This window comes from Lytechinus variegatus, chromosome 3 (assembly GCF_018143015.1).
Source record: "Lytechinus variegatus isolate NC3 chromosome 3, Lvar_3.0, whole genome shotgun sequence".
In the NCBI taxonomy this organism is placed as follows: Eukaryota; Metazoa; Echinodermata; class Echinoidea; order Temnopleuroida; family Toxopneustidae; genus Lytechinus; species Lytechinus variegatus.
The window spans coordinates 26,815,333-26,826,733 of NC_054742.1; the positions used below are offsets into that span (position 1 = coordinate 26,815,333).

The window sequence follows — 11,401 nt, forward strand, 5'->3', positions numbered from 1 at the left end:
CTCTATGGGTGGCAAGTATATTTTTATTTGATAGCTTCTGATCCAGGGAGCTAATTGAAACAGAAAGATAGGAATCACAGAAACACTAGCTGACGTAGGTTTACCTTATTTGGTAGCTGCCCCAACAGGCATGAGTTTAGCGTATGTTGCCTTTTCATCCTGTTCTTAATTATTCCCAGGATTTTGCCATCCTGCTCCATTAAATTTTTATTTAAAGTAATTAACTGCTTGTGTTCATTTACAAGTAAATTGTTTTATTTTTTTTGGCAATGTGACAGCTGTTGTGTTACTCTTGGTCTCTGAATTATGAAGGAAGCTATGTTCTAATGATTGAACCTTTTCATAAATATTGACTTAACATATTATGGATTTAACTTTTTGTTATTCACTAGCAAAATTTGATTTGTTTTAAAAAATAATATTCATTTGGAATTAACACAAGAAAGTTTAAATAAAATTTGAGAAAATATTCATTTTAATAGAATTTTATAATTAGTTTCATAATTTAAAATAACAAATTAAGACTCTTCTAGAAGAGAATGCTTTCCTTAATGCAGATTAGTAATCTAGATAACATGACTCCTTGCAATGTCCTTTGTTTTCCTCTTTTTTACTATGTAATGGATCTGGTGTGTCTCTGTTCTCATGATTTGCGCATTGTGTTCATGAGGCTGTTTGATTAATTGAAGCTGAGTTGATTGATGGTGATCAGATGTTTTGGCCTCGACTTAGGACTAAGAAATGCACCAAGGGTCTCCCTTGTCAAGCTTTACAGGCAATTAATCTTACTTGAGTTGTTTTCCCATCCTTAGAATGAGTAAATTAATTTTGAAGAAGAAAACTCCTGTGACTAGGTTAGGAGACAGGCAGTTCTTACCATTTTCTACCATATCACCACTCTAAATACTGTTTGATGGTACTGTTCTTTTTAACTTACATACAATGGAGTGTCTCAAGATTTCCAATAGAAAAATGATTGAAGTTGTTAGATAATGAGATCTTCTCCCCTAAATTAAAATGATGCACAAAATTTGGTACCATTTTTATCAGCAATATTTATTCACATGCTTGAAAATTAAAGTTATTGAATAAATCAATTTCTTCTTTGTAGCAGTAACCTTTTTTCTCCAAGTCTCCATACCTTTAGAACTCAATCATCTTTCCATTAGAGAAGGGTGATGTAATACCCAAGGGGAGTTTCTGGTTGGTTTGAAAGGTAAACCAAGGCTGTCAAGTCATCTCACTTCTCACCTTACCCTGGACCCACCCTCTCCCTGAGTAACCTTCTTAAAGCGGGATGCAAGTCTTAGTTTGCTTTCTTAGAGTAACTTTTCAGCAAGGGGTACAAGTCTGCCCCCTCCTTTTCCCAGAGTTACTTGTTTCAGTAAAGGGTACAAATCTGCCCCCCTTTCTTCTCGTAAAGGTTGTTAAAGTCTGTCTCATATCCCAGAGTGACTTCCTAGTATGAGGTGTATAAGTCTACCACATTGTAATTGATTCTACTGTTGGGAGTTCCAGTCTCCTTTTTCCAGAGTAGTCTTCCTGTAGAAGGTTGAAGTTTGTACCCTTCTCTAAGATGACCTCTTTTCGCAGTGGACACCCCCCTCCCACTTACCCTCTTTTGGAGAAGGAGGTAAAAGGTTCTCCCTTCAGACTTGATCAGGTTACAAATTTCTTCAGGTTTTCATTTCCCGGTTTTTCATTTGAGGTTGCTAAACTTTCTTCATGGCATCCATCATGTAAGGTTTGGGAACCCATAAAACATCTTGTTTTTAAATGTTTATCATAGTAGAGAAAAGTTTTGAGATCTTATCATTTTGACCAATATCATTTTTTTCTCCCAAAGTTCTACCTATTTTTAAAGTTCAATTCAAATTCACTTTATTTGTTCTCTTATTATTGTGTTACATTTTACTGTAATGATGCAGTTTCCTGTGCAAGTGATAAAATCTCATTAAGCCCAGTATTGATTTGATTTTTAAAAAAGCAAGTAACCTTGACCATGTGGTATATTGCCCCTTCACCTATGCAATCTAATAAAGATTCCCAATCCAAATCAATACTTGTATCAATCGTTTCTGATGGTCTATCATTTGATTAGATATATCCAACCATGCAAAGGATTAGAGATATAGTGTTGATGGAAACACCTGGAGGGTTTAGAGTCCCTGGTTCATTCACTGTGTCAATTTTCACAACTACACTATACCACACCAGTCAACCCCATCAATATATGCTCTTCCCCCAGGCTATAATTCTAACGCATCAATCTTAGAAGCAACCTTGAATATGATATCAAACAGAATTCAGCCAGTGAAATGAGAAAACAAATGCATTTAGTTGAAGTGGACTGCTATTTCCACTAGTAAAATAATTTGATAGCAGACTTGGTCAAATCTATAAACCTCAAATTTTAAGTTTCATAGGTAAACCACATATCCTTTTAACCCTTTTGCTCTGAGGGCAAGATGATCCTTGTACCAAGCCTACAGCAGTATGCTGTAAATGCCAGGTTATTGAAAGCACAGTATGCAGAATGATATTTCAAATACCAAATCAAATGAATAACACCAACATACTCACAAAATGAAAAGTTCCTTCTTATGGTATAAGTATATATTGTGCAAATATCCTGTAGAATATATTTGTTGATGGGTCTTCTACTTAATTGTTATTATTGGTTTTATACAACCATTTGTACAAATATAGGTGAAGGATCCCTTTTCATGAAACTTGTTAAAATAAACATTTCTATAATAAAATAGAATTTGTCAACTATATGCCAAGCTTTTTCATTTGAATATGATAGACAATGTAATAGATTAGGAAGCAGGACCCTTGTTCTTTTCTATGGGATCATCTTCTAGATCATTCCCTGTATGTAATTATCCTTAATCATCCTTCATGATCACCAGCCCATTGCACAGGGTCGCAGACAATATCATGTGCCTCAAAATTCAACTTGATAGCATAACACAGGCATGTCATTATGATGATGATCTAACTTTCTTTCTCATTAAAGTGGAGGCAAAGTCATCATGAGTCTGGTTTTTTAATATATATTGAAATGAGTATAGGCTGAATTATGAAAAAGATACAAGTTTTCTTCTCTAATTTTTTTGATACTAATTTGACCTACCATAGATAAATTGGTTGATTGATTATGATAGAGGGGTGCATGGTACAATAAGATCAATAATTAAAAGAACAGCATTCATCTGTTTTTAGGGATATATATAAAAAAGACTTCTGATATACACAACTTGTTTCTTATGAACATGTTTACATGTCCACCCATCATTTCTAAAAAGAAAAAAAAAACATCAGTAAAAGATACAATACAACTCTTATGAGATGCTGAAATGATGGTTTCTGATTTGCTAAGAGTTAATTTTTCATCAATGCTTATCATTGTTTTCATTGTAAACAGGACTATGATCTACAAACTTGTATTAAAGGAAACCAAAACCCAAGAAGAGAAGCAATCTTATTGGAAAGAGAAAAATGAGAGGAACAATTTAAAACAAGATTCATCAAAATTGGTTATAAAATAAGCAAGTTATGGACGTTTAAAAAGTCTTGTTGTACTTTCTATGGGGATCCTCAAATTGGCAAACATGCTTCAAAATTGCTGATTTTGTGGACAACTCTCCATTTGTTTTGTACACAAATTTTCAGATTTTCCCCTTTATTTTACATATTTCACATTATCTCCTCCTGACCTTGATATATATGTGGTGTGAATTATATTTTCCAATGACGTATGTTGTGCTCAGGAGGAGGCAAGATGCAATTTGAAAGGTAATGAGGAAAATCTGAAAATTTGTGTACAAAACAAATGGAGAGTTGTCCACAAAATCAGCCATTATGAAGCATGTTTGCTAATTTGAGGATCCCCATAGAAAGTACAAGAAGACATTTTAACGTCCATAACTAGCTTATCTCATTACTGATTTTGATGAAACTTTTTAAAAATTGTTCCTCTCATTTTACTCTTTCCAATAAGATTGCTTCTCTTTTTGGGTTTTGGTTTCCTTTAATAATCATGATGGCTGAATTTTGATAGCCTTTAAATGAAAACCAGTAGACTGTCTGAATAAACCGTGAAGGTTATTTTATGGCTAATGAGGCTATCAAAGATAGAGAATATGTAAGAACTGATGAGGCAAACATTTTGTAATCCCATCAAGGGAAAGAAGGGAGAGTTTTACGTCATAAGATTTTAGTGAATACTGTGCAAGGAGGTAAAATTCATAGATCTTACAAGGGCTTTCATATTTTACTTTGAAATGGTTGCAGAGCTTATTTGCAGTGATTAAAATGTCACACTTTTGCCCAGTTTTCTTTACCATCTGGTAAATTATTAACATTTCTTGGAGCCTCGATCATCATCGTGTTTGAAGTTTTTTAACATTTGCTGTCGCCTTTGCCTTGGATCAGACTGAGTAATTACATGACTTTATAACATTCAAATGCTGGTGACTCATGTGATCATGGAGACTTCAGAATGCTCTGCTCTTGTTACTTGATGGAATGGAAAATAAATATTCAAGAATGTTCTGGTATACTCTAGATGAGGTTGCCTAGTGAATGTCACTCTGTGGCCATATAAGTGTTGATGTGGTAAACCAGCAAAGTAGCACAGGAATCTCATCAAAGGGTAGCAAGAAGAATGCGTCATCCAATCTTGTATGACTGTTCAGAATTCCACCTACAGATGGTGCTGTTTCAGTTTATATTTATTATATTATGAATGTTATCGCTGAATTTCCTCTTTGTTTGAAGCATTTGTATTAACAAGCCTTCAGAGGAATTCTAAATGTTTTAGCACAGATCCAAACAAGCAATTTACCATTGATATCTAAATTTTATTCAAAAGTAATTTTATGTTCTTAATTAAGATATTATATGGAAAGACGAGATCAATGATTGTATGGATTTTTTCCAGTGTACTTAGAGAAAGTGATTATTTCCCATGATGGCAGAATGAGTCATACAATCTTTATTTCATTTAATTCTTTTCAGAATCCATCAAACGTCTTTATGAGCCCACCGCATTTCTTTCTCTGATCAACACTGCCCCTTTCCAGCAACTCTTCAGTGATCTTCTTGTGGCTGTTCAGCCTCTTGCTCAGCTCCCCTTCAATCTTGACCATGGTTTTGAGTATGGTTACATTCAGGCAGAGAATATGAGGCAGAGGGAGAAACAGCAGCTTATGGAACAGCACATGGAAGGTGCACAACATGGTGGACTCAATACTAATAGTCTAGTGGACGCAAGACAACACACGGAGGGAGGTAATACAACAAGTGGATTCCCCACCGTACACCTCTTTGGACGGGCGCCGAGACGGGACGTAGTGCCCTCGCAGAGGCCAAACAACACAGGCATGTATAGCTCAATGACTGTCAAGCGCAATATGCGCAGAGTAACTCCAGTAGGGCGGCAGGAGTCTTCAGAACAGCCTACTATGCAAGGAGGGCTGTTGAGGACAGTGAATAGCACCCCTGTGGAGAATGTATCGGGTCATGAACTGGAGACAGGGAGTGGTCTGATGAGACCAAACCCTGTAAATCCTCAGTCAAATAGATGGTCACTTGGATGGATCAAGGAGTTTGCATCGTCTGTGGCTGCACAACAACCAGAGAGAACACCTTCAAGAACTGTACAGAGCAGTTCTAAGTATGATGTAGGGAGGAGGAGTAAGAGTGTGGACCTACAAGGATCTATGGTATCACAGGGCTTCTCAGTCTCATCTGGATGGGGCAAGATTGGAGCAAGGTGAATAAAACAATTCAATAAGTTGCTGTGAATATCACAATAATTCAAATCATTTCCTCTTAAGTGCCTGTTAAAAAAGGTTTAATAGAATTTTTTGTACCGAATGCAACAAAAGCAAGCATAGGTAATTATTATTTTTAGCATTTTTTTTTTCAGATTGAAATGAACATATTGGCTTTATTGTTAAGAAATATGGATTCAGTTTGATAAGGCACCCCAAGGTTATGCACGTTCAAGCAAACAATTCATGTATGCTCTTCAAACCAAGAAGCAGTGATTGTTTGATTCGCCTTTTAGAGTAAAGCAGTCCGAGTTGCCTCAGTTGTAGTGGTTAACATTTTTTAAAATGAAAAAATAATAGATACTTATTTAAGGTTGATACCAAGTAATAATTTTGACTGAATATTTTCTGCCCTTGATGCAGCTTCTCCAAGATGTGGAATCAAGTGATGCCCCCACAGGCCCCTGTTGAGCCCAAACCAGTCCCATCCACTCCCCCACCTACCCCATCAATGGAAGATGAAATAAGACAGGTCGGTGATGGTCAGAGCCCATGCCAACACCATTCACCTACATCATCCAAACCAAGCCCAGGGTAAGTTCTTTTGTTATTATAATTTTTAAAAGGGGTGGAAGAGGCAATGATTTCAAGTTCAGTGGGTGTTTTTCTACACTTAAATTAATTTTAAAATTGCTCTTAAGATTGGTAAAACACCCCCAGAAGTTGGACCATGTTATATTTCAAAGAAGAAAACAAAAACTAGAAATTTCATATATGGACTGTGCATAAATGATTATTGATTGTATTATGGAAGTTATAAAAGGTGTTTGTCATTCTCGGCATACTTAAAAAGGACATCATGTCGGTATATTAGAATGGAAAATGATGTGATGATGGTATGCTGTCAAGAATTCATGTTGTTTGATTTCTTTTCATCTCAAGCTTATGAATACAAAAAAAAATTAAAGAGTAATGAGAAAAAATGAAATAATAAGCTATTTTCAAAGCAACAACAGAATTCACATTCCTGAGGTAGGCTCTCATCATTAGCTTATAATTTATACAAACATGATTATGAAATCGATCATTACATTTACTTTGATCAAACTGTAATATAGCAAAATAAGACATGGTGTTTGAAGACACAAATCACCAAAATAGACTTGTATTTGGTCAGGATTCTTATTGTCCCTTTAATTGAGCATATTGGCAATTAAACATTCAGTACATGTAGTTAATAAGTTATTAAAAGTGACTTGAAGATTGAAATCATACTATTTCTCTAAGGAGTCAATTTGTATTGTTTCATTTTTGCAGCATTTCTGTAATACGAATGAAAATATGATATTTCATATATAACTTATCACATCAAAACTACATCTCTAAAGCACTTTTACAGATATTATAATTTTTGTTTCCCCACCCCCTGTTTACAGGAGTCCTGTAAAGGCTCTCTGCCACCATGTCAGCATGACAGAAGGTGAACTGTGCTTCTCCAAGGGCGATGTCCTCACCGTTGACAGACAGGTGGATCCAGATTGGTTACTCTGTTCCCATGGTAACGAATCAGGTTTGGTCCACATCGAGTACGTCCAGGGTCTGGAATGAAGGTCCTGCCCCTGACCAGCATGCCGAAGCTTCTGACCAGTCATGTCCATGGCATTGAAGCCATGACAACAAAGATCCATACCCGAGGCCTTGAAGGCCTTTGATGTGATAATGAATGAAACTGATGTACAAGTTGCTGTGTATATACACTCACCTTCATCTTCAGTTCAGAATGAGGTTATACGATGCTCTTCTGGACCAGCAGATATTGCCTGATTGTCTCTGTTATAATGAGAATACTGAAAATGAGACATTGCATTTGTACTTAATGCACAATTATACATTAGTGCAATCAATTTATCTGCCATTTGACATGCTGAAAATGCATTGATTTTAAAGCAGTAAATGTTATATGAAAATAGCTATAAACAAGCTTTATGAAAAATAGAAATATTATTGAAATTGCTGAAAATTGCAAAATGATACTTATAAAACTTTTTTTCAAATACCACATGAATATCAGTTCCTACTATAAAGTTACAATATGGACAGATACTATACCAACTTATGCAAGCAGATGTATATTTGCACATTTTGTCATGAATACTTCGTTTCGGTGCAATTTTACTGAAGAAAAAGTAAGTGCTGCTTTTGTCAAATTATTTACACTTATACCTTACTTGCTTTTAAGCAGTACAATTATATGAGGAAGCTCAAAACACAAGGTGTACGGTTTCTGAAGGACTTTTTTTATGCAAAAAAAGTAATTCAGAGTTATACTCATTGAAGCATCAAACATATTTGACAAACAACCAAGCAAAGCGTTCTAGATATAATTTACCTTTATTATGTGACCAAATTGAATAAATGCCTGATTGGCTAAGATAATATCTATTTATTGGCAAATTGATATTGAGTGAAAGTATATATTTGAGTAATTTTTTTTTCGATTATTCATTCTAATAGACTTTCAATGTTTTCTTTCCATTAAGACAGTTAACTTTGAATTTATATCTTTTGTATTTACAATGGACTAAAAAAAAAAGAATGACTGATTGCTTCAATGAAACAATTCTACTTCCAATTCCTACAAAAATTACTGAAAAAATTATATTCTATTTAATGTTATGTATCAAAAGAATGAATCAAGAATACATAATTTGCTTTCTACTGCCACATGGCTACCTTATTTCTTACAGTCTTGCCTACTATGATCATCTCAGCGGAATTATCCATTAAACAAATTTGTCTTAGAAAATCTAAAAATCCTGTATTTATTTAATAAAAATATATAAATTGTAAAATATGAAAATATTTACCTCTCTGTAAAGGGATTGTTGCTTTGGTCTTAGATTTAGCCCACCTGTAAATTATGCTTCTTTGTTTTGTACACTAATGTACATATTCATTTATCATTGGTTTCAGAATATTTATTTGAAAAAAAAAAATGAGTGGCAGCTCACAATAGATTGTTTTGCTTCTATCTTGCTTGGTGTACTTCCTGCTCAAAACTCTTGGGGAGCTAGAATGTTAAACATTGGTATTGGTAATGTACAGTTTTATTTTATAATCTTGTTAGGGTAGGAAATTTTGAAGTGAATCCAAGGGATGTTATTTCTTTTTGAGCTGTACTGATGGCAGTAGGCATGGACAAGATGAATGACTTTCAGATATGAAATAATCATTTATGTAAGATATTCAATCCGATTGGGTAATGAATAAAGTTTCTGATGGCTTTAAATTCATAGTTACTAGACATCTTCACATCCGACATGCCTTTCTGTTTCTGTTTGTGGTAACTCCCGTAGGAACTCGGCAGGACAGCATTTTTGGCTGGTAAACGCCAAGCTGGCATATAACCAATTACCTATGAAACGCTTTACGTCTAGGTTAATCAGTCATAGTGGCTGACGTTATAGACGACAGATATCACTCTCGGGCCTTTTTATCAAACTGGAGAAAATGGCAGAGTTGGGATTCGAACTCACAACCTTGCGATTATGAGTCCAATGCTTTAACCACTGGACCACACGACCATTGAATTGAAGTAGGGTTGAGTCGATACACTGAAGGATTTTTTTATGAGATATTTCATGTTTTCTGATTTTTTTTTTTGAATAGTATCAAATTTTTTTTCATAGTGACTACTGACTAGTTTCATGCAGCTAAGTTTCTTTGAGGCTTTACAAGTTTATTTTAGTTCAGTAGCTTCAAAGGATAATAGCTCAGTATCTCATTGGCCTTGTGGCTTTATTAGCTCTGTGGCCCAGTGGTTCGGTCGCTTGTTGGCTAAGAAGCTCAGTAGCTTGGGGTCTCTTAACTTGTAGAGCTCAGAAGCTTAGTAGCTCTTGTGCTAATCATTTATTCAATATAAAGAAAGTTACATCACACAACTCAACAACAATAATATGAGCATTTCAGATCATTATTCATTTTCAATGTTTTATTGTATTTTTTGATCAAATTTTATAGGTTTATATTGGAAATTATTCCTAAATCAATTGAAACACTTCTGTGGAAGTCAGGGGAACAATACAATAGAATGATACCGGTACTTTAAATCAAGTCAAATGGTAATTTGGTAATATATTACCTTTATTGGAGACAGCAAGTGTTTTATCGAGGTTCAATAACCTGGAGAATGTAACTTGGCACATGATTAAACTTTTCTTTGATTCCACCTTTTTATGGTAAAGAAACTTTTCTTTTTTAATTAAAGTTTACACATGTTTACTTGAATTACCAGTACCGTGAAATTAGTGAGACACTTATTTAAATAATGAATAGACTTTCTTTTCTTAGCCTAAAACCACTTTGTTTTAAATTATGATCTTGTTTTTTTCAATCTTCAGATAATGGAGTTACTCATGCCATGTGGGTTTTACCATATTATATAAACTTGATAATTATGTAATAATTCTTGCGTTTTAAGAGATGTATGGGATGAAAACAATTGACACAACTTTGATAATATGTCTATTTAAATGTTAGTGTGAAGCAGGAGTTGTTCCGAGTTCATAAAACATTATTGTGAGCTGCCATATCATGTGTACATTATTAGTATTTAAAAAATAAGAATTTCTGCATTTTTGTTACAGTGAATATGTTTATGATTATGCAACCTAGCTTTTATGCTTCTGTACAAACATATTTCCTCCCCAACTCAGTATGCATGTGCAAGTGAATATTTTAGGCCATTTTCACGAAAATTACCATATTTTCATTTAAGTTAATCATCATCCGTTAGAGCTTAGGATATATGCACGCAGTGTACAGACAGGTGTGTTTCTCAATAGAACTTCTGAGCCCTTGTACATTATTCTTAATGAAAAACCTATAAAAATTACAAAATTACAAAAAATTATTGTCCTGTCTCCACATATGTTGCTTGTTTTATAGTGACGTAGAGTCATTTCATCTTCAAATATTTACATAGATTTTCTGAAAAGAATGTCATAAATTCCAGATCTTGATGCTTGACCCTCATTCACAGAAACTCTTTAAGCTTTAAATAACTATGTTCTAAAATTTGTAAACCTTCAAAATTGAATAACTCCACTTCATCTTTGCAGGGTTGTGTTTTTGTCATCTATGAAATAAGTGGGTTTTTTTTTTTTTTGGGGGGGGGAACAAGATCGTCTGACAGAATGAAATGCTACTCCAACAGTGTAGTTTGGGGTATTAAGTGTTTTGTTCATGCTGAAATATGTAGTGCAATAGGAAAAAAGGGTTTGCATACCAAATGCTGAATCTATTATGTAAAAGAATGCTTGTTCAAGTTTGTATGTAGGTTTCGCATAATATCTAATACTCTGGTTTTAAGTATCAGAAGTTAAACAAATGAGTATTTTATGAGCACACTTTGTTACAAGAAATAATCTTGTAGAATGAGGATTTGGTGTCAGAAAGGAAAAACAAACAGAAATATATTGTATGTTATACATCAAATGATGATATAAAAGTGTGTGACAGTGCTCAATATACTAGCTTTAAAAATTATAATTCGTTTATCATGAGTAAATAGTTTATCTCGGCAGCAGTTTAGAAGAATTATTTACCAATCAAATTCA

The 11,401-nt window shown here is 34.2% G+C and overlaps 1 protein-coding gene across 1 annotated transcript in view; it reads left to right on the forward strand.

Moving 5' to 3' along the window:
* Positions 1 to 9,184, forward strand: part of LOC121410649 — a 64,210-nt gene extending 55,026 nt beyond the window's left edge. Inside the window, exons 10-12 of the mRNA XM_041602876.1 lie at positions 5,026 to 5,782; positions 6,207 to 6,377; positions 7,220 to 9,184. Of these exons, the coding sequence (XP_041458810.1) occupies positions 5,026 to 5,782; positions 6,207 to 6,377; positions 7,220 to 7,391 (1,100 nt within the window). The 3' untranslated portion in view covers positions 7,392 to 9,184. The remainder of the gene's footprint in view (positions 1 to 5,025; positions 5,783 to 6,206; positions 6,378 to 7,219) is intronic.
* The last annotated feature ends 2,217 nt before the right edge of the window (positions 9,185 to 11,401 follow it).